At 45.3% G+C, this 24,203-nt stretch overlaps 1 protein-coding gene and 1 non-coding gene across 2 annotated transcripts in view; one reads left to right on the forward strand and one right to left on the reverse strand.

Annotated features, from left to right (window-relative positions):
* Vwa3a (von Willebrand factor A domain containing 3A) overlaps positions 1-24,203 on the forward strand; it is a 65,728-nt gene that overhangs the window by 8,062 nt on the left and 33,463 nt on the right. The window contains exons 3-13 of the mRNA XM_036196395.1: positions 6,166-6,290; positions 6,395-6,472; positions 10,491-10,545; positions 11,883-11,981; positions 12,730-12,836; positions 17,857-17,982; positions 18,689-18,797; positions 19,032-19,097; positions 22,055-22,180; positions 22,626-22,761; positions 22,860-22,963. Coding sequence (XP_036052288.1) covers positions 6,166-6,290; positions 6,395-6,472; positions 10,491-10,545; positions 11,883-11,981; positions 12,730-12,836; positions 17,857-17,982; positions 18,689-18,797; positions 19,032-19,097; positions 22,055-22,180; positions 22,626-22,761; positions 22,860-22,963 — 1,131 coding nt within the window. The remainder of the gene's footprint in view (positions 1-6,165; positions 6,291-6,394; positions 6,473-10,490; positions 10,546-11,882; positions 11,982-12,729; positions 12,837-17,856; positions 17,983-18,688; positions 18,798-19,031; positions 19,098-22,054; positions 22,181-22,625; positions 22,762-22,859; positions 22,964-24,203) is intronic.
* On the reverse strand, positions 8,762-8,868 carry LOC118576796. Its single transcript, XR_004944007.1, has one exon. It is a non-coding gene; the product is annotated as a U6 spliceosomal RNA (small nuclear RNA).

Here is a 24,203-nt window from a genome sequence, read left to right on the forward strand (position 1 = left end):
AAAGTTGAGAGGAATTTGGGCATGGGAAAAACATCAAAATAGATTGTATGAGCTGGGCATGGTGGCACATGCCTTTAATCCCAGCACTCAGGAGGTAGAGGCAGGTGGATCTCTGTGAGTTCAAGGCCAGCCTGGTCTACAGAGCAAGTTCCAGGACAGCCAGGGCTACACATAGAGACCCTGTCTAGAACAACCAATATATAGATTTATTAAATAAATGATAAACATAGTATGGAAAAAAAATTTTTTAATGAAAAGTGCCCACTTTAACAGAAGAGCATCAAGGTCCTCAGTCATGAGCATTGTATGTAGGAATGGACTTTCAGATATCTGCAGGGCAAAAGCCACAGCCTAAAACAAGACACACTATTTCAGTGCAAGACAGAAAAAGGTTCACGCACAAGGTGTCCTGGAAGAGAACAGTGCCACCTAGTGGTCGCATGATACAGAGCCTGGTTTCCTGAAGCCTACGGCTGGGACTGTGATCTCTGCCGCCGAGCCTCTCAAAAGCAGGAAGGGTATTCTTAGGGTTGACTCACACAATGAAAAAGTCTCTCTCATACACACAACTGTGGTTTATGCTCGTTCAGAGAAGCTGTGAAGTGTTTGGGTTACAAGCTTGGCTTGATAGAGCTTTCTGAAGAATCCCAGCTCCACCACATCGTTAGCTGTGTGACCTTGGGCAAATGACTTAGGTTCTCTGTGCTTCAGCTTTCTTGTCAGAAAAGAGATGGTCTCCTGGGATTACATAACCTTACGATACGGAAAGTGCTCCCCATAGCCTGGGCGCTGTGTTAGTGTTTGCAGTCATTAGGGGTGTGTTTTCACACATCCTGAGCACTTGCTAATTTCCTTTTGAAACGAGACAGAACTGGTCTTGGGAAAGAGTGCAAAGTGAGCAACACTGTGAGCTGGAACACATTAGCAGCCTTTTATTTTCGCTGTCTTTGTTTTATGCCAACCCTCAGCTTAGGAGAGAATCTGAGTACAAAAAAGAGCTCTTTGAGAACTGTAGGTGCAGAGGAGCTCCAGGTCACGTTCTGTGCCCGAGCCTCTCACTCCCCTCACCTGTGTGCTGCACTCCTCCAGCCATTTCCTCCCTGTCCTCCAAAGACAGACCACCAAGGGTGTCGAGTTTTACCCAGAAGGGATCTTTGGGCTGAACTCAGGGAATCTCTATAGTCATCAGATGCTCTCTCTCTCTGTCTCTCTGTCTCTGTCTCTGTCTCTCTCTGTCTCTGTGTGTGTGTGTGTGTGTGTGTGTGTGTGTGTGTGTGTTGTGTGTGTATATGTGTAATGAGTCTTTATCTCTGTAACACTAGCTCCCAAATAACAACAAGGAGACCTATTTATTATGAAAGTTCGGCCTTAGCTTAGGCTTGTCCAATTAGCTCATATAACTTAAATTAACTCATTTATTTTAATCTACATTCTGTCCTGTGGCTCATTACCTCATCTCTCCATACTGCCTATACTGCTTCCTCCATGTCTTGCTGGTGACTCCTTCTTCTCCCCAGAGTTCTCTCTGTCTCTGGAAGTCCACCTATACCTCCTGCCTAGCTATTGGCCATTCAGCTTTTTATTACATCAGTCACAGCAATACATTTTCACACAGTGTACAAATGTCCTACAATATTTCCCCCTTTTGTCTAAATAAAAAGAAAATATTTTAACTCTAACATGGTAAAACTTTATACAATAAGAACAATTATCAGGTAAGAATTATATTCACAATGTCTAGTCCATTTGTATTTGGCATCTTTGAAGAAAACATCTTATCTTGATGAATTAAAAGTTTTATGCCTAAACCATTTTCTATCATAATTTATATTACCAATCTAAAACTATCTTTTTAGACCTCAAAACATTTCTTAGATAAACAACTTAAGTTTTTATGTCTCTCAACTTTATATACTTTATACATCTTTTGTGAGTTTCTTTTCTGAATTTGGTAACAAGGAAAATTGTAACTGTAACTATCTCTTCAGCTCCACCAGAGACCCAAGAAGGATATACTATTACCTGAGTAAACAGGAAGTGCAGAGCAAGCAACTTCCAAAACTATAGAAATGATAGGCATCTGGCTGCCTAGACAGTTGTCCAACATTCCTGTGTAATGTTGCAGCATCCATCTTCGGCCTACAGGCCTAGAATATCTGACAGACTTTTCTGTGAAGCAGGAAATTTGAAGAACTGTCCCGCCTTGTCTTAGCAAAGTTTGGCAGTCACCTTCTTTTGTGTCCCAATCATACAATTTGGACAGCATACTGTCAGCAGTCAAGGCAAGGGCAGTTTGTTGCCCAGTAGCTAACTTTGCCACAATAAAAGCAAACTCCATATGGAGGTTCTTTGATGCCCATCATCCTTTTTTGAAATAAATTGGTGCTGCCAGGAGCAGACATATCTCACTGTCATGAAAAGCCTTAGGTTATTAAAACATCTTAAATGCCATATTCTGTAGGTCTCTGAAGTGTTTGAAGATCACCTAAAGTATATCTCTGTTTAATCTTGAGAACATACCTAACATAACTACAAGTTTGATTATTATATATGACTAACTACTAACCTGTATTTCTTAATTATACATTGCATTTTATAATGAGCTGCATAGGTACAATACCTTAAACAAGAGTAAAAACATATATACAGTATAACAAAAATAACCTTAAATTTATATCACTATATAAAAATCCACACCAATGTAAAATATCTGAGACTAGTGGTTCTTCAAAATTGGACTCAACAAACCACCCTTTTATTCCATCTTTCTATAGCCTCCATTTTTCCTTTCAAGACATCCCTGAATCTGATCTTCAGCTGTTTTCCTGACCATTACCAATAACAGCTTGTAGCCAACCCCCCTAAATGATGACAAACATCCATAACCCACCAAATGACAAAAAAAAAAAAAAAAAAAACCACCACTTGGCAGTGTGGGCATTGTGCTCTCTAGACTGCTTCCTGATGTCTGGGGGTGATGAAAACTTTAGGGGACCCTGATAAAATTGGGATAATGGTCAAGTCCTGGGACAGTTAGCTGTATCCTTTGTTGTCCAGTCTCTGTGTAACAGGAAAGTGCAGGGCTTGTCTGAAGTCCTGGATGGCATAGTGAGTGAGGCCAGACCCTCTCAGCTAGCAGCTTTGAAGTTGTTCTGGATGTAGAATTTTGAAGAAACTGCAACAGAGGCATTCTAAGAGCCTGGATCCTCTGAGCTACTTGTTTTCATTGGTGTCTGGCCCTTTTTTTCTAACAACATACAAACTTCTAAGGTAACATACATATTTGCATTAGCACAAGTATGGAATGTGTGGTGTGCACAGGTCAGCTAAAAATTTGTTGTTGTTCTATGTTTGAATGAGTAAAAGACATCTATCAACTTTATAAGTCAATTTGGGCTTAATAACAAACTATAATATAAATCGCTATCCATGCCATAAATCTCTATCCATGCCATATGAAGGGATGGCATGTAATAATCTGTAGCCAACAAGATTTATCATGTCTCTTCCAGTCTCAGAGCTGTTCCCATGTCAAGGGATCAGCTTATACATCATGTGTCTTATAGTCTTTCTTGGCTTTTCCCCTCATGTCTATAGCCAAAATCCTCAGAAGATATCCCCTGATCAAATCCGATCTTTATTCATTTTGAATAGATCCATAGCTTTTTGTTTCCCATGGAAACAAAGGCACATCCTCTCCCCCAATGTAACACATATCCTGATTTCCATCTTAAAAGCAAGACATCCCTCAAGTATACAGGTTTAATTCATCAGTTTCTTCCACAACACAGTGTCAGTAGCTGTCATTTACTCATCAGCATTAAAAAAAAAATTCAAAGTCATCAAAGCACCATACAGGATCCAGACTCCCTGTGAATTTCCCATCCTTATGTGGCTTATTCTTTTTATATTACTTTACTCTTTCTTTAAATACTTTATTATTTTTAATTTTTTTTGAGCTGAGGATTGAACCCAGGGCCTTGTGCTTGCTAGGCAAGCGCTCTACCACTGAGCTAAAACCCCAACCCATATTTTTAATTTTTTTTAATGACTGTCTATACCCATTTTTTACTGTATGTATTTAGAGGGTTGTTGTTGTTGTTTTTGTTTTTGTTTTGTTTTGTTTTTTCAGTCTGGACCGATTTACTTGTACCTTCTCTGATCATGTGAGCCAAGCTTTAAACCCACCCTGTGGCTCTGCTTAGCACATGGTGTCACCCCCTCCTCAGTCCTTGAAAGCCAGCCTTAAGCCAGCAGTCTGGCCCAGTTCTGGGAAGTTAGTGGCAAGTGTTTTGACTTAGCATGCTGTTTCTACTTAGTGCACAAGCTATTCAAATGTTCAATATACAGCAGAGCTGTGCCTCTGTACGCTATGAACACTGGGTAACTGGGAAGCCATATCCACCTTGTTTGTTTGTTTGTTTGTTTTCAGCTTTCTACGTGGAAATATGTGCCCAGACATCGGGTGCCATTTGTAATTGCCATATGTAACTGCAACGTATATAACTGCCCTCACCACACTGCCTATGTTCTTCCACATCTGGCTATGACTCCAACTTCTTCCCAGAGTTCTCTCTATATCTGGAAACCCTGCCTATACCTCCTGCCTAGCTATTGGCCATTCAGCTTTTTCATTACACCAATCACAGCAATACATTTTCACACAGTGTAAAAATATCCCACAATATAGGTGAAATTATTAAGGCCACTCCACGTAGTTAAAAGGGAGGTTTATTTTGTGGGGTAACTTACAAATGAAGGGGTAGGTTACAGGGTCTGGCAAAGGTATAGGGTAGTCCGGCGGTGTTCTCTGGAGAACTCTGCTCGGTCCACCTCTAGCGTCCCGCGTCCCGGAACCAAGAGAGCCACCTCCTCCTGCTCCTCGGTCTTCCGCTCCTTCCTCTGCCCCGCCTTGTGGGCGTGATCATTACTGAAGCCTCAATGGGGGTAGGAACTTCCAGGCCAATGCTGGGATGGCTACCCACTACACCACAACATATATGTGTCTGTATTAACCTGTGTCTTTGTGTATGTCTGTCTCTGTGAGGTATGTGTGTGTGTGTGTGTGTGTGTGTGTGTGTGTGTGTGTGTGTGTCACTGTGTGTCTCACAGTGGGACTGAGCTGGATTCCAGACCCTTAGTGAACAGTAGCTTCTCAGCCTTTCACCTGAGGTGTGGTGAAGTGATTATGTCCAACTCCATGGATATTCAAGGCCCCTCCCTCTGCAGCACATCACAGCAGTTGTTATGCAGGAAGCTCTTGCTGACCCCATGCACACTTGTGCAGCTTGTACCCATGTCGTCTGTACTTTTATCACATCTAATTTACTACTGTCTTAATTACCTATCTATTGCTGTGACCGAGGCAACTGATAGAAGAAAATGTTCAATTGTGGAAATAAACAAGACCATCCCACTGAGAACAAAACAGAAGTGTATCCAGACCTCTCTCACTACGAGGGAGGCAGACCCCATGAACTGTGTTTGCCATCGGCTCAACAGCAGGATGGGAAATAGAGAACTTCAGATGGAAGAAATGGCTTCCTCCAGTACCTCTGTCTACAAGCTCTCGGCATATGGGAGGCTAGAGGAAGACTCAGCAGAAAAAGGCATCTTACATGATTGTTTGGGAAACATTCTTTACTTTCTCCAGATGGTCCTGGGTTGGAAGTAGGGGCACACAAACATGGGAAGCTAACAGTCATAGCCCAAATCCCAGCCATTCTGGGGCCAAGTTTTGCAGACGTTGTGATTCTACTACCAGATTGTCTGGTCACTGTGCTTGCCCAATCACTCACATAGTGAGTGAGCTGCCCTTGAATATGAGAGCCACATCTGGGGCCTGATATAAGGGTGGTGTTTCCAGGGTAACCAGTCTCATGTTCACGTGCTCTCTTAGCAAGGAGATTAGTTTTGTTGTTGCTGTGTTGGTGTTGATGTTTTGAGGCAGGGTCTTTCTCTGTAGCCCAGGCTGTCTTTGAACTTCAGGTCAGTCTCCCAAGTGCACCACTGTTCTCAGTTAGCAGGGAGAACTTTTAGAATATCTTGAGATAGGGTCTCTCAGAGTTCACAGACCTTGGGTATCTGTATGAAGGGAACCAAAAGCACTCTTGCCTGTCCCTGCTTCCTGCTATCTCCTGTCTGACTCTGGCTTGTGCCTTGTAGAGGCTGCAGGGAAGTGAGACTCGGACATCAGCTCTGGAAGACTCCGAAGACTGGCTTTCAACTCACAGTTTAAAGTTTGAGAAACTCACCTTGGCTGACCTGATAAGCCAGGCCACAGTTGAGCTGTAAGTCTGAAATCTTTCTGCCCTTCATCCCAAGCTCCCCAAGGTTGCAGTGACACACCCAGCCCTGAGCCTGAGAAACCCCAAATAAAGCTTTGCTCTTTCAGGGAGGAGTGTGGCAATGCCAGGCCCAAAGTGCATTTCTCCACCCAGGCCGTCCGCCACTTTGAATCAAGACTTTCTGAGTAAGTTTCCCAGTGTCCTCCAGCACCGGTAAGCTTGAGGCCTTATCTCATAGCCTGCACATGACTGGGACCAATCAGCAATTTCAGTGGACCTTAAACTCATCTCGTCTACCCTTAATTTGCCCTTTTCTCAAATGAAAACGTTGGACTAGATTGGCATCTCTTGGCCTTTGAAAGCCCTGGTGTCCTCGAATGGATGCCTCAGATGTCCCAGCTTCATTTGCTGGTTAATGGCTGAGAGCTCTGCCAGACTGGTACAGTCCTCACCTTTGCAGATGTGCGTCAAACAGGCATGTGCCCAACTCCCAAACCAATTCTTTTTATTTTATGTGTGTGGGTGTCTTGTCTGCATGTATGTTAGTGCACACAAATGTGCCTGGTATTCACAGAGTCCAGAAGAGGGTGTTGCATCCCCTGGAACTGGAGTTATAGATGATATGAGCTGCCAAGTGGGTGCTGGGAATTGAACCTGGATCCTCTACAAGATCACCAAGTGCTCTTAACTGATGAGCCATTTCCCCAGCCCCACCCAAACCAATCTTGATAGCACAAGTAGCATGCACACATACTCAGAGTGCATACGTGCACACACACACATACATATACATACACACACACACACACACACACACACACACACACACACATCTTTCCATAATCAGTACACAGGATAGTCTTAAGATTCCATCCCACACTGGGCAGTGGCCTTTAATCCCAGCACTCGGGAGGCAGAGGCAGGAGGATCTCTGTGAGTTCGAGGCCTGGTCTTCAGAGTGAGCTCCAGGATGGCCAGAGCTACACAGAAAAAGCCTGTCTCGAAAAAAAACAAAAAAAGAAAAAACATTCCATCCCAGCTATAGCTGTAGTAATCTCTGATCCATAATTACTGTTGCCTAAGGTTTCCCAAAAGGTTATGATGATAATTAATAGCTAACATTTATTAATGTGCCAGAAACTCTGCTAAGCGCTGCCTGCAAGATCTTTTTCCATCTTTGGAACTGCCCCAAACATTGTATTATTCTCTAACTAATTACCAAAAGTCAAAGCAGTTAACCAAAAGTCAGTTGTTCAATGATCATTCATACAGCAACCAATTAGTGGATTTATCATGCTCTAACTATAAATTTATAGAAAGTTAGGGGGGGGGGCTGGTGCACTCCTTTAATCCCAGCACTCAGGAGGCAGAGCCAGGCAGATCTCCGTGAGTTCGAGGCCAGCCTGGACTACAGAGTGAGATCCAGGGCAGGCACCAAAACTACACAGAGAAACCCTGTCTCGAAAAACTAAAAAAATACATACATACGTACATACATACATACATACATTTATAGAAAAATTTGGGGGTCAGAAAGTTTTAAAGATTTTAAATAATTACATGATGTTCTGTTGGTTCATTCATTCATTTGTTTGTGACAGGATCTATGTAGCTCAGACTGGCCTTCAACTTGAGATCCTCCTGCCTCAGCCTCCCAAGTTACTGGATTACATTCTGGACTACTACGTCTATGTAGAGTTCTATAATTAATATTTGGCTCTGTTGTTTTGAATTATAAATCCAACATTTTGTTTTTATTTGTTCTTTGATAGTTTAATACATGTATGAAATTAAATATGGTCACATCTACCCTTCATTTCCTCCTAGATCCTTCCCCAAACACCCCCTCACAACTTCATGTCATGGTCTTTGTCAGCTCCTCCTCCTCTTTCTTTTGATATGTTGCTAAGTCCTGTTAGTTCTGCCTATATGTACATGAGTGTACAGAGGTCCACTGGAGCATGGGTAACATGCCAGTCTCCATTCTGAAAAAGAAAGATATGAACCTAACATTCTTAAGGAATAGTCAAAGCTGCTTAACTAATCAGGCAGTTGGCAAATTGACTTTGACAGAGTCCTGTGATTATCTCTACATAGAAGATGATGGAACTCTGGGGCTCAGCAAGGATACTATGCCTTCCAAAGATCACGCAGCCCGTAAATGGCAAAGCAAAGTCTCAAACACAGGCATGTCTCAGTGTGAGGCTCAGGTTCTTAGCCATATATTCACACTCATGTCTCTATCATGACTCCACCTGCTACTCTGGCCTCATGAATCTGTTCCCACCAACCTCTGGCCTTCCCTGCTCTTCTCTCCCAGCAGCCCTCAGTGAGGCAACTCAGTAAGATTCAAGTGACCAAGGCCTTCCCATGAGCACCTGTCACCTGCTGGTGTCCGCACCCTCCAGGGAGTGTTTGCCTTGCTCTTGGCGCAGTGGTCAATGCATTCTCTTGGCTCCTTTTTTTTGTTTTTTTTTAATATGGAACGCTTCATGAATTTGCGTGTCATCCTTGTGCAGGGGCCATGCTAATCTTCTCTGTATCGTTCCAGTTTTAGTACATGTGCTGCCGAAGCAAGCACTCTTGGCTACTTTTTAGAAACTGATATTTTTGTGAATCAACCCAGGGAACGGCTTGCCACCCTGCCGCCATCACAGCTTTGCGGTCAGCCCCCAGGAGACTTGGGACAGTTTCTTCTGTAAAGACTCGTGTCTGAGGAGCCGGAGAGAGGGCTCAGTGGCTAAGAGCACTTGTTGCCCTTGCAGAGGACCTGAGTCTGCTTCCCAGCAGTCTCATGAATGCTCACAGCCACCTACAGCCCCAGTTCCAGGAGACCTGATACCATCTGCCACTTCTGTCTTCCACGGGCACCAGGCATACGCATGGTGTGAATACATCCAGAGAAAACACCCAAATATGCAAAATAAATAATTTTTTTAAAGACTCAGATCTGAGTGAGAGCAGGTTTGTCCCCCACCTTTCTCATGAAAACACTGCCCCATGCTCCCAGGCCTGCACCCCAGCAGCTCACCCATAGTCATCCGCACCCTATCTTGCTTCATGAGAGAGCTGCGCCCCTCCACCCTCCCTACATGCCCCCAGTCTAGTGCCCTGGTAAACACATACCTTAGCTCTCTCTTTGCTACATTTGCCTTACATTCTCCACAAAAATTAATTGCATTCTCCTTAAAAATAATAAGTTCAGGGCTAGAGAGATGGCTCAGAGGTTAAGAGCACTGCTTTGTTCTTCCAGAGGTCCTGAGTTCAATTCCCAGCAACCACATGGTGGCTCACAACCATCTGTAATGAGATCTGGTGCCCTCTTCTGGCCTGCAAGTGTACACAGAACACTGTATACATAATAAATAATTTTTTAATAAAGATTTATTTATTATTATGTACACAGTATTCTGCCTGCATGTGTCCCTACAGGACAGAAGAGGGCACCAGATCTCAGCCACCTCTCCAGCCCCCTAAATAAATAAATATTAAAAATTAATAATAATAATAAATAATAATAAATTCAGCTAACCAGGTAGCTCATGCCTCTAATTCCAGAGTGGGTAGGCTGAGGTAAAAGACTGAGAGTCTGAGGATGGACCGGGGGAAGACTCCATGAGTAAATAAAGGCTGCTGCACAAGCCTGGGGAGCTAGAGCTGAAATCCTGGACTCCAGAGGTGGGGGTGGGGTGGGAAGGCGACTCCTCCTCCTAACACACTTACTCCAGAACACACACACTCACATACATACACACACACACACACACACACACACACACACACACACACTCACTCACTCTTCCTCCCTCCTCCTCCTCTCTCCCCTCCTCCAACACACATGCACACAAGCACACACAAAGCAATTAATTTTTAAAATTAAAAAAAAAACAATGAAAAGAGTTTGAGACCAACCTGGGCTGCAGAGTGATAGTCTCCCTCAAAAATGTAGAAAAGGCCAGGCATAGTGGCACACACCTTTAACCCTGCAATAGGAAGGTAGAGGCAGGCAGAATTCTGTGAGTTTGAGGCCAGCCTTATCTTCATAACAAGCTAGGCCAGCCAGGGCTTTACAGTGAAACTCTGTCTCAAATGAAAAATAAAATAAAGTAAAAGAGCAAGTTTTTAATTAAAAATTTAAATAACCAAAGCTTGTAAAATCCTAGCCACCTTCCTCTGGTGATGATCTCTCTGGTGTCTCCACAGCACTATCGACCTCTATCAGCAGAGGATGCGGTGGCTCACAGAGAACAGCAGGAAGGTAATGGCACACATGTGGCTCTTCCCACCATCCTTAGCCCGGCCCTTAGAGCTTGGTTAGAGCCCTTGCCGCTGCAGATGATGGCATTCCAACTAAAGCTGGCTTCCACTAAAACACCAACTTCCTGACCCACAAGCATGGAAGCCGCAGAAACAACTGTTCTAGTCACTGAACTCTTCCATTCTCCCGAGATTTGGCTAGGCATGGCCAGCCACGCCTGTAGTCCCAGCACTGGGGAGTCTAAGGCAAGGAAAGTGAGGATTCAGGCTGATGAGATGCTCACAGGGAAAGGCGGATTCAGCCACACCTGGAAATAAAGTGTGATCTCCGGTCCAACATGGTGGAAAGAAAAGCAATTCCTGAAGGTTGTCCTCTGACCTCCACAGGTGTTTGCTCTCTCTGTCTCTCTCTTTCTCACACACACATACACATGTGATTTTGACGTTAATATTTTGTTTGTTTTGTTTTTTGGTACAGGGTTTCTCTGTGTAACTCTGGCTGTCCTGGAACTTGCTTTGTAAATCAGGCTGGCCTCAGAGATCCACCTGTCTCTGCCTCCAGAACTCTGGGATTAAAGGTGTGCACCACCACTGCCCAGATCACTTTGTTTTGTTTGTGTGTTTAAGAAAATTGAGAGTCCGAGGCTACCCTGGGCTGCACAGTCAGATTCTGCCTCAGAAATCTAAAAAATAAAAATTTCTTTGGCTTGGTTTTTCATGGGATAACCCTCCCAGGCTTGGGAAGATGGTCACTGGTAACAGTAAGTTCACATCACCATCCAGACCACTCCAGTCAAAGAGACCTCACATCATGGTCCCTATGAATACTCCCAAGTCCTCGGATTGACTCACTGGACTTCTTTAGAGCAGTCCCATCTTCAAAGCTGGCCTGAGGCTAGTGCTCCTGCCTGGGGAAACAGAGGCAGGAGGGCAGTGTAAACAAGGAGGGCTGGGTTAGCCCTTCCAGACCTCACGGTCTGAGGAGACAGATGGCCACACATGGGAAGGCAGAGTGCTGCTCCCAGACAGGACAGAGTCTATCTAAAGCAGGGTCGCAAGCTAACAGTGTGCAGTTCCCAACTGGTCTGGAAGAGTCTTCGTTTTGGCTCCATGATTTCAAAAGTTTTCTCCTTAGTTGTCCAGATTTCAAAATCTTCATATTTTACTTTGGGGCCTGCTTTCTGACTTCTCTTGAAAAAGAAGACTGTCTGGTACCACTGGTCCCCTGTGGTTTCCACGGATACTCCTTGCCTCTTTCTGTTTTAGATTGAGGGTGATCACACTTCTGCCTCCAAAGCACAGGGCTAGGCTGTTTGCACATTTCCTCTTTGGTTTCAGACATTTGGCCTCATCAGGGGAACAAGAGTGGGACTCCTCATCGATGCATCCCAGGTCAGCAGTGGCCCTCAGAAAGAAGAATTCCAAAACGACCTAATAGTAAGTCTCCCCAGGCCCCTACTTCTCCCCACTTCCCTGCCTAGGGCACAGACTCACTTTGTTTATAGCAAATGCAAAACAGGGCCATTCACAGAGAACAGTTCTCACTCACTTAGCACCTCCAGGGGAAGAACTGTGTGGAATTCTGTAAACCTCACCACAGACTCATTTTCACTTACAGTGTGAACTGCTAGTATTCTCCCTACAGCAGAACCTCCCAGCTAGACACCCCACCCCTGCAAAAGCCGGGGTTCCCTCAGACAGGATGTGGCCGCATACCACAGCACAGCACTGGGCCCCTGGCCTTTGCCAGATGGTAAAGCTACTCTGGTTTCTTTGGACTTTTCCAAAACAGGAAAGTAGAGTCAAATCCCAGCTGCCTCCACCCCTTCCAGGCTATAGGACCCTGCCACCTCCTTTGTAAAGCAAATGGGGAGGACAATATGGCCACCTCACAGAGCTGTCATAGAAGGAACCCCTAGTACTACCTCTGGCTCCAACAGACATGTGGGGCGATGGGGAATGGTGCTTCTCCAAGGGAGTGCTTATAGTCTGGGATGGGCACCAACCACATTAGCAACAGCTTGTATTTTATGAAGTTTGAGCAGAGCCTCGAGAGGCTCCATGTGCACAGCCCTCCTCATTCAGCATGGTTTTGCACAGCACAGCTCCCCACCCCTGAGGGCAGCCTGTACTAGAGGGTGTACCCAGGTTCCACTGTGAGCCCCTTATGTCCTTTTATCCACAGAGTCTCATTGATGAGCAACTGAGCCTCAAGGAAAAGTTGTATGTCCTGTCCTTCGGTGTCACCACCAAACCCCTCTGGCTGGACCCTGTGGAAGTCAGCGCGTCCACGTGAGTGGCTGCCCCGTCTCTCCGCCGGGGTGTTCACTTGTTCCAGTTCAGTGGGATGTTCACACCTGTGCTTGTTTGTTCTTTTGTTTGAATTAAGGTCTTGTGTGGCCCAGGCTGGCCTCAAGCTTGCTATACAGCTGAGGATGGCCTTGAACTTATGATCTTCCTGCTTCCACCTCCTAAGGGCTGGGGTCACAAGTATGCACCTGGTTTACTAGATGCTGGGGATGGAAACCATGGCTTCCTACATGCTGGGCAAACATTACCCACTGAGCTCTGTCCCTAACACTTCACTGAATGTTTAAGATGCAAACCCCAAAGCCACAACAGGTAGGGAAGCACACAGTGATGAGTCACAACAGCAGAAATGTGGGCAGGCAGCAGTTAGAAAGATGGTTACCACCCCAGGCTCTTACAAAATAAAGGATAAGACCACCACAAGACAGCTTGCTTGCTTTTTTGTTTTTATTTTATTTATTTGTTATTTTTATTTGTGATGATCTGGAGATGAAGCCAGGACCTTAAGCATGCTGGCCAAATGTTTTACCTCAGAGCTACATTCCTCAGCCCCAAACACCACTTTTATGCAGCAAACTAGAAATGATAGCTTTATGACTATGAAATAATACATGCATGTTTTCAATAATCTAAACAGTCTGCATGGATAACTAACAGCGGATGAATCTCCTTTATGACTATGAAATAATACATGCATGTTTTCAATAATCCAAACAGTCTGCATGGACAACTAACAGCGGATGAATCTCCTTTATGACTATGAAATAATACATGCATGTGTTCAATAATCCAATCAGTACGCATGGACAACTAACAGCGGATGCATCTCCTTTATACTGCCATTTCTACTCTGCCAACCCAATAATAACTTGCACATCTGTTCCACAGATGGGCTACACACACACACCCGTGTTCCATCCAGTTTAGGCAGAAGCAAGACAGCTGAGCTTGGTGGTGCACTCCTGTATCCCCAGCTCATCAAGATGCTAAGGCACAAAGGATCACAAGTTTAAAGTAGCCTGAGCTAGAGTTGCCAGCCTGGGCAACTTAGTTAGACCTCTGTCTCAATATAGAACTTGAGAGCAAAAGGGAGGCAAAGGAATATGGCTTTGTGTTCGAGTGGTGGCCTAGGCCCTATCCCTGAAGCCACAAGTAAAGATCATAAGCCACACAAGCAAACAGCATAAGGAGGGGCTCATAACCCTGGTCTGTGCTGTGGCCTTTCACCCAGTCACTGCACGTATCACCTCACTGGTAGTGGCTACATACTATTCCATTGCATAGATGCCCTCTAGTTGGATAGGCTAGTATGGGATTTGGGGGGATTTGGAAAGGAGGTACCTAAGAATGTCTGTTTGTGCCAGAAAGTAATTTGTTGTCCATGATGACAATGTTTTTGATTGCCCCTATGATCTTGGGTATACCATGCTAGGCACTTTACAAGTATGAACACATTAAAAATCTACAGTCATTGCAATAGAATCATAATAGCCATTTTGTAAATGAGGAAATGTGGGCACAGGGAACATGCCTGGCTGGAACTGCAAAGCTCAGAGCAGAGCCAGGGAAAAAGCTAAGCTTAGGGTAGAGGCACCTGCCGCTAAGCCTGGTGACTTGAGTTCAATACCCCAAGGCCCACATGATTGAAAGGAATGAACTGACTCCTGATCTCCATATGCACAGCATGGCATGCTCATTCTGTCTCCCCTCAGCTAAATAAAGGCACTAAAGACCTAAGCTTTAATTCCCTTTTGTCCAGCACCAGCTGAGAAGAGGACAGTCCATCTCTGGCCTGGACCACAGCTCTGCCCGCCCCCCTCACCCCCCCCATCCCCCTCAGAATAAAGTGGGTGATACCTGCTCTTCACAGAGCTGATGTCAAGATGAAAGGAGGACCAGGAACCTGGCACGTGACAGCTACTCTGTGAAGGAGATCATTTTCACTGTTTTCCGCTCCAACTAGACCCGGAAGTCACGCTGAGGTTGTCTAGTCGAGAGCTCCTCAGCATCAGTCATCCCTGGGTCTCTCTTATATCCCTGTCGTTTCTCTGCCTCAGAACTAATATTTACTCATGCCACTTGCTCCGTTATTGATTTTTCATCATACCAATTCTATTTATTGTTGAAGGAAAGTTCCTATAAATTCCATAACTGAGAAGTCCACATCACTTGCCACCATTAGGAGGTAAAAGTAAATTCAGTGGAAGTAAGATATTAAATTCCACCCTGTAAGCATTATTGGCTTCAGAAAGTGCTTAGACCTGAGACTCGGGCTCTGGTAAATTATTTGCAGGGCATGTGCATGACTCTGGGTTCCAGCCCCCGGCACTGTAGGAGCAAAAGGGAGCGGGATAGTGGCAGGAATGAAAGCACCAGGTAGGCTTTCTCTTCCATGCTGGGGTTGGACCTGGAGCTTCCCAGACAGGAGGTGAGCCCTCGCAGGGGACGTCCCTTCTGTCGGGCTGAAAGAGAAGAGGACAGAGCCCAAGTGTTCCTCTGAGTTTAGCCATGTCTGCTCTTATGAGTGAGTGGCTCCCAAGCCACATGGGACACAGCCACACAGACATGTACCTCGCTGCTCCTAGAGCCTCCATAGAGTCCAGAGATCACCTCCATGCCTCATGCCAACATCTGTCCCCCGGAGGAGCTATACAGGGTGTGACAGGACTCAGTTCCAGGTGCTGTGAAGAACTTGGGCTCCAGAGTCAGGGTTTGTTTGAAATCCAGGTCTGACCAAGTGTTTGTTGTACCACATCAGGCATGTTCTCACTCCAAGCCTGAGTTTCCTCTTGTATGAAATGTAACTAAAGGTATCCACCTCAGGAATTATGGTTAGACTTAAATGAGCTAAGATTTGTCTAGGGCTGGCACCTTGTAAGAGTACTAAAGAGTAACCTGCCACATAATGACATTTCGGTCAACAACAGATCTAATGTGGTCCCATAAAATGGAACTAGGTGTGGTAGTGCATGCTTTTAATCCCAGCACTCAGGAGACAGAGGCAGGGAGATCTCTGTGAGTTTCAGGCCAGCCTGGTCTACATAGGAAGTTCTAGGCCAACCAGGGATAGATGGATGGATGGATGGATGATAGATAGATAGATAGATAGATAGATAGATAGATAGATAGAAGATAGGTAGTAAATAGATAGATCGTCTAAAATAAAAATAAAAACCAAAGATAACAGAGCTAAACATCTCCTATCTTGTCAGAGCTTCTGTGCTCCCAACTAGCCACATAGAAGACAAACAATACAACCTTGGTACATTGTGTAATGCGTGTGTAAGGCCTCATGCACACTAGGCAAAACCTCTCGTAACTGAACTACACCCCCAGCCCCTAGCCCGTGCTTTTGGTTAATGTTTCAGAGAGCACCCTTTCTGTTTATAACAAAGGTTTACTGCAAAACAGTATGTGGCAGGCTTTCTTGGACCACCAGCTCCCAAATCATGACACAGAGACTTATTATTAATTATGAAAGCCCAGCCTTAGCTTAGGCTTGTTTCTAGCTAGCTTTTTTTTTTTTTTTAACTTAAATTAACCCATTTCTGTTCATCTGTGTGTTGTCCTGAGGCTCGTTTACCTCATCTATGTACTGTCCATCCTTCTTTCCTGCTTCCTCTATGTCTGGCTGGTTGGCTCCAGGCTGGCTAGCTGGCTGGCTGGACCCCCTTTTCTCTCTGCCCACCAGCCCCACCTATCCCTCCTCTCCAAGCTATTGGCTGTTCAGCTTTTTGGTTTTTGTTTTGTTTTGTTTTGTTTTGTTTTGTTTTGTTTTGTTTTGTTTTTCGAGACAGGGTTTCTCTGTGTAGTTTTGGTACCTGTCCTGGATCTCGCTCTGTAGACCAGGCTGGCCTTGAACTCACAGAGATCCGCCTGGCTCTACCTCCCGAGTGCTGGGATTACAAGCTTGCGCTACCGCCACCCGGCTGGCTGTTCAGCTTTTTATTAGACCAACCAAGTGCCTTAGGCTGGTAAGGTGAAACAGCAACACATCTTTACATAGTTGAACAAATGCAGCATAAACAAAAGTGACACACCTTTACATAATTAAACATATTTAGCATAAACACCTGCAACACATCTTTACATAGTTAAACAAATATTCTATTCCACAACAACACCACCCAGTGGCAACCTCATCTTGTACTTGCCTCATCTCCCTCATTGCCTTATTTCCCCTCATTCTCGCTCCAGTCTCCCGTCATTCAGTGCACCACCACACTAGAAGCATAGGCTACACCCAAATGTACTCCACACAGCTCCGCTATGTGGTAGGCTATGCTATCGAGGTCTGTGTAAGTGTACTCAGTGATGGCACACGACGGCAGAATCACCCAGAGACATTTCTTAGAACATGTCCTGGTCCGTTATCCAAGCATGGAGCTTCAAAGGCTGTTGCCAAGTCCAAGGAAACCTTGGTAAAAGGAAAAGTATTGGCTCAGGACTCCCAAGACCAAGTTCTCAACACAAAGGAGATTTATGTGCCCCAGAAGGACAAAGACCAGAGATAAAAAAAAGTGGGGACGGGGAAGGGAACAAGAGAAAGGGAAGAAAAGGAGCAAGGGAGGGGGAAGGGATATTTGCCCCAGAGGGACAAATGACAGCTTCTAGATAGAGAGGAGACAGAGGCGGCTCATAAGAAAATGGTGGTTTATAAAGGTACAATGGGAAGCCCCATGTTAGGATGAGGTGTTTAATTTTGATGGGGGCACATTAATTAGGTAAGCCAAAGGGGAATTTTGATTGCTGGACTTCAATACTTTGATAGCTGGACCTTGGTAGTCGGTCTCAGGAGGAGGAAGTGGCCAAATGAGAGAATGGGCCTTGGGGGCTAGCTTCAGGAATGTAACCTAACAGTTTTGATCAAGGCAGAGGGAATCGGGGTGAAGGGCAAGGCCTACCGGAGCCATGTGCTCCAGTGGGCTAGTGTCCCTTCACTGGGAGAACCAGGTCATTAAGCTGCACATGACTATAGCTAGGCTGCTGTGTCTCCTTCCAGCCTCCAAGAACTCAAGCTCTGGGTGAAGAAACTGCAGCCTGAGGGGACCTGCAATCTGCTGCACGCCTTGAAGAAAGTCTTTGCTCACAAGGAGCTGAATTCTCTGGTGACCATATTGAGAAGCTGGTAGGTCTCCTTTCTTACTCAGCAGGTAATAGACCACATGAAGGAGGCTGAGGACCCAAGCAGTGTCTGAGAAAAGACATCACCAAGCATGATGCTTCACATACACTTGAAAAAAATGATTCTGTTCATAGGCTACCCATGTATATACTTGGGGCAGGGCAGCCAGGGCTGGCTGGCACTGCTGTCCACCCAGCTCTGCATCTTACCCAGGTGACCTAGGACACAGGTGATCAATTAAGAATGAGTAGAAGGGCTGGGAAGGAGGCTCAGTCAGTAAAGTGCTTGCAAGCATGAGGACCCGAGTTCAGATCCCCAGCAGCCATGTAAAAAAGCACTGTATGCCTGTAATGTTAACATTGAGGAGGCAGAGACAGGAGCAACTGGTGCTTCCTGACCAGCCAAACTAGCCAATCAATGACTCCCAGGTTCAGTGGGAGACCCTAGCTGGAAAATAATATAGAGAGTAATGATGACACAAGATATGGATTTGTGGCCTCTTCATGCACACATACATGCATGTACAATCATATACAAGAATACATGCACATATAAATATATATAGAGAGAGAGAGAAGAGAGAGAGAGAGAGAGGGAGAGAGAGAGAGAAGAGAGAGATGTTCCCTGGGAACTGCCATTTTGATCGGGGATGTTCACAGCATAGTTTCAGTATGGAGTACCCATGCCTCCTCTTCCCTCTGCTCCACAGTCCAGATCAGCCTTCTGAATTCCTATCTGACTACATCCAGCAGTCCACCATAGGACGGGACCTCTTCATTCATGTCACCACCTACAAATGCAATGGTCATGTGCCCTCTGTGAGTATCTCAACTTTTCCTAAGCTCCTCTTTGACAGTTGGCATCAGTGAACTGGGCTGGCCTTGGAGACTGCCTAAGCAGGGTGCCCAAGCTGTGGAGCAGAACACACCTCTCTTGGGCCCACTTCTCCCGTTGGTGAACAGAGGGTGTGGGAGGGTCTGAAAGCTCCGACAAGGAGGATTTGTTAGAATATTGGTGTGGCCTTGCTGGGACTGACTCTCACCCTCCTCCAGGCTGTTCTGAAGAACCTCACAGATGCGCTTCGGGGCTACCACCACTGCTACAGCTCAGAATCAGAGGTAAGCCTTTTGAAGACCGGCTGTACGGACCACCTGCCCCAGGGTGGGCCTGGGGAATCTGGCCAGGACAGACTATGCCACATGAGTGCATATTCTTTCTCCCACTTCATCACGCCTGCTCTCTGTGCTTGGGGACTTTGAACAGGTAAATATCATATGACAGTGAAAATGTGGAAGGAACAGGGGCAAGCCGGAGTGGTAAGCTGTTGGTGGCTTGTCTGATGAGCTGGTCACACACTTGTGAAGCCTGTTCAACCCTCCATCACTTTCTATAAATATGAACACAGCCGTAGCTTGTTTCAACTCCCACCAGAGCATCCAGACCGAAACAATGGCTCCAAATTTCCTTCCCAAATAAGTCCCTACTGCTGGGAGAGACTCCAGAAGGGCAGAAGGGTGCTCCACTCCTTAGCAGTCCATTCACTGGGGTCCTTGTCCCATTATCAGCTAAGCACCGCCTACTCTGTGTTGTCAGAGCAGGTGACATTTAATGCACAGCTCCATCTGGCTGAGGGAAGATGCAGTCTTGGGGGTGTGGTGCTTCATACCAGTCATGCTGTTTGTAGAGAATCAGGAAGGTCTCAAGTTCTAGGCCAGCTGCATAGTGAGACCCTGTCTCAAAACAAAACAAAAGGAATGTAACCATCAGCCAAGAGCCACGCCTGCCAACAGCCGCCCAGGGTTTGCCCCCCACAAATTGTCCCCCAGATCTTCCAACCTCATTTAGGGGTCACCCATTTTGCTATTTCACTGTCCCAACTCTGATTATAGATGACACAGACTATAAGGGCTAGAAAAAGGAAGTGAGTGAAAACAGTAGATTGAAGAAAAATTGTTATCTTGTCAGGCATGGTGGCACACGCATTTAATCCCAGCACTCATTTGGAAGCAGAGGCAAGATGATATCTATGAGTTCGAGGCCAGCCTGCTCCAGGACAGCCAGGACCATATGTATATGGTCTCTATGTGTGTGTGTGTGTGTGGAGAGAGAGAGAGAGAGAGAGAGAGAGAGAGAGAGAGAGAGAGAGAGAGGGAGGAAATAGATGTAATTAAAAGAAAAACAGGAAGCCTGCACCCATGAGCATTCCCTAGTCATTTTACCCTACCCTGCTCTCTGGCAGTCCTCCAGTGCTTGCTGTCTGTGTGGATTTACCTGTTGTGAGCATTTCACCTAAATGGAAGCATACACCTTTTGTATCCGGCTTCTCTCACTTAGCGTGGCATATTGTAGCCACTGTAGTACTTCACTTTTATGGATGGGTGACACTCTGTTGTCTAGATGGAATAATGGATTCATCTGTTGATAGATGTTGGGTTTTCCACTTTGGGGCTATTGTGAATGTTGCTGCTGTGGAAGCAGTACAGGACACAAGTCCCTGTGTTCAGTGATCTAGTGCAGAGCCAGAGGAAAACTGCTGGGTCCCATGGTAGGTCCAGGTTTGATTTTTACTGTTGATGATGTTGATCGTGTGCTTTTTGGTTTTTGTGGTGGTGGTGGTGGTGGTGGTGGTGGTGGTGTTTGGGTTTGTTTGTTTGTTTATGGTTGTTAGCTGTTTGTTGTTGCTGTTATTGTTATGTTTGTTTGTTTTTTGGTTTTTTGAGACAGGGTTTCTCTGTGTAGCTTTGTGCCTTTCCTGGAACTCACTTGGTAGCCCAGGCTGGACTTGAACTCACAGAGCTCTGCCTGCCTCTGCCTCCCTAGTGTTGGGATTAAAGGCGTGCTCCACCACCACCTGGCTATGTTTGTTTTTAAGTCAGGATCTGAAACTAAAATCATGGCTCAGTGGTTAGGGGCACTGGCCGCTTTTCCAGAGGACCTGGGTACAATTCCCAGCACCAAAAGGTGGCTCATCACTGTCAGTATCTCCAGCTCCAGAGGATCTGATGCCCTATTCTGGCTGCCAAAAGCATCAGGCACACATGTGGTGCACAGGCATAGGTGCAGGCAAAATACCTATACACATAAAATAAAATAAACATTTAAAAGACAGGGTCTCACACTGTAGCCCAGGCTAACCTCAACCTCATAGCAATCCTCCTGTCTCTGACTCCTGAATGCTGTGATTGTAGGCGCATACCACCAGACTCAGCTCTTTGTAGTTTTTTGAAACACAGTCTTACTATGTAGCCCAGGTGGGCCTTGAACTTAGCAGTCTCCTTGCCTCTGTTTCCCAGGTGCTGAAATTAGAGGTGTTCACTAACAAACTTGGAGTCTATGTCTAATTTTTCTTTTATTTTGAGAAACCACAACAGCTATACCATCCCACATTCTCACTAGTACTACACAAGTGTTCTAATTCTCCCCTTCCCCACTAATATTTGTTGTTTTAGAATTATTATAGTGTATGTGCACACATGTTAGGGGCACTCATATGCCAAGGCATGTGTGTGAAGGCCAGAATACACCACCTTAGAGTTAATTCTTTCCTTTCACCTTCAAATGCGTTCCAGGGATTGAATTCAAGCATGCATGGCAAGCGCCTTTCCCCACTGAACCAACCATCTTGCTGTATCAACTTTTAAAATCACTATTAATATCATCATTGCCATCCCAGAGGATGTAAAATGTTCCTTTTTTTGAGACAGGATCTTTCTATGTAGTCCTGGCTGTCCTGGAACTTGCTATGTAGACTAGGCTAGCCTCAAAGTCACAGAGTCTCCTACTACTGCCTTCCAAGTGCTGGAATTAAAGGTGTGCACCACACCTGGCTTAAAATGTTCCTTTGTAAAGTTAGAATCTTTTCCAGCTGCTCAGAATTCTGCAAGTTAATACTGTACACCGGGGACAAAATACATTGGTGGGCCCTGTCTAGTATATGAACCTCAGTTTATCACCCCAGGTTTAAATAGACAGCCGCTCAGCCATGGGAACTGACTTGGATGCTTGCCTTCTCCTACATTGCCAACTACTGTCATCCAGTGACTTCTAGATAGCTCATTGCTTCCATTACCCCCAGCCCTATACCAGTAGGGATGTGGATGAGCTCCTAGCAGAAACCCAGAAGGCTCAAGACCTCCTCAGCCAGGTGCAAGCGCTGTGCCACAGCAGCCCATGTGAGGAACTAGCCTGCATGATCCAGAAAGTAGGTGGCACTCCACTGTTGATGTCTGGGTGTCTGGGTTTGCCTTTCTATTGCTGATACATTAGCTATATGAATTAACTTCTCAGGGCCTCAGTTTCTCACTTTGAAACTGTGCATGACAGGAGATGGGGCCAGGTCAAGGCATTCTCAGTGACTTAGTGTACTGGTTTCTTGAGTTTCCAGAAGCCTTGTGATCTAAGCACATGGACAAATGACTTGTCATCTTGGATCTTGGGCAAGGGGGAGAGGTGGACACCTGGAAGAGAAGCAGGTTGCTGGAGACCTTATCCTGTCCCCTGAAAATTCAGAAAATCCTCAGAAAATTGCCTTCAACCCACCTGCTAATGTTCTTTAAAAGCTCCACATGGAAGGGAGGGGTGAATGGGGAAGAACTTCCCAGCTTTAAAATGTGATTGTGTGATGAGAGTTTTTAAATTGCATGTAGATCTCTACAGAGATTGTGAAAGGTCCATTCACAAGTCTCTTGCCTAAACCTCCAAAACATGAAGCTCCTCTTACAATCAAGTTCCCAGACTTGGACAAGACGTCTGCAGAATGGCTGAAAGTCAATGGTCTAAAAGGTATTAAATCCCCAGAGAGGGTGGGACCCAGGTGACTGACTAGACTTGGAACCTTGGAGGCCTCCCAGGCAATGCCTCAAAGCTAATGTGTTTTTCAGCCAAGAAGTTAAGCCTTTATCAGATTCTGGCACCCAACGCCTTCAATACTGTGGAAGAATTTGTGCCTATTCTCCAGAAAACAGTGTCAGCTACTATCTATGAGGTAATTCCAGGTCAAGCTTCTCTCCAGTCCTCTGCAGGAGTGCTCCCCTATGCTACTTCCTATCTTATGTTACATTTGGGCAGTGAAAGCTTAGGGCATAGCCAGACAAGCATGGGTATGAGGGCCTGGGTGGGATTCAGGTTTTCCATCCAGGACTCCAGAATGCTTATAAAATCTAGGGTAATGAGGCTGGAGATGCCTGAACCAACATGCATGGGGTCCTGGGTTCTGTACCCAGTACCAAAGTATAAACAAGCAAACCAAAAAATCTACCATAACTGCTGGTTTTCAAGGATCTGAAAATGAGGGCTGGGATGAGAGCCCAGTCTATAGAATTTTTGCTTTGCAAGCATGGGAGACCTGAGTTTGAACTTCAGCCCCATGTAAAAATGCCAAATGTAGTAGCACATATATACAACTCTGTAATACAGGAGAGGTGGAGGGGAGACAGGAGGCTCCCTGGGGCTCCCTGGCAAACCAGTCTGTCCTACTTAGTGAGCTCCAGGTTTAGTGAGAGACTCTGTCTCAAAGAAGGTGAGTGGGATTCCTATGGAAGGTACCAGAGATTGTCTTTGATACTGTGGTCATCTCCTCCATGAATGTTGTCCTCCACCCCACTCAAATAGGACAGACTTGTTTTCTTGTTGCCCTTACAGCCTTGTATACATTTGTACAATGGCTGTTACAGCATATTCCTGCATGTAGAGCCCTACATAGTACAAACCATTTAAAAGACTCTCTTCTCTGACTCTATGTCCCCCAGGTCTAGTACAAGTAAACAGTCAATGAATGTTCCCTGGATTGCTTAGTGATAGGCAAATGGAAGGAAAGTTGGAAAGAAGGAAGAGAATGATGTGTATTTGGATGAGTGGAAATGTTGGCAAATACTCATGGAAAAGTGGATGGCTAGATGGATGAAAGGCTGAATGGATGGATGGGTAAACAGGTAGATGAATTGGCAAGTGGAAATATTGATGAATGAATAGAAATGTAGATGGACGGGTTATGAATGGATATATGAATGGATAGCAGGATGAACAGATAAATGGGCATATGGTGGGTAGGTAGGTGGATGGATGGATAGATGGATAGAAAGGCTGATGAATGAGTAGGAATGTAAGTAGGTGGATGGTTGAAATTGGAACAGATGGAAGGATGGAAGGGGAAGATGGGAAGATAGATTAGCAGGAAGGAATAAAGGAAATACAAAAAAATGAAATAAAAATTCAAGGATGGAAAG

The sequence above is a fragment of the Onychomys torridus genome, chromosome 1 (genome assembly GCF_903995425.1).
Source record: "Onychomys torridus chromosome 1, mOncTor1.1, whole genome shotgun sequence".
NCBI lineage: Eukaryota > Metazoa > Chordata > Mammalia > Rodentia > Cricetidae > Onychomys > Onychomys torridus.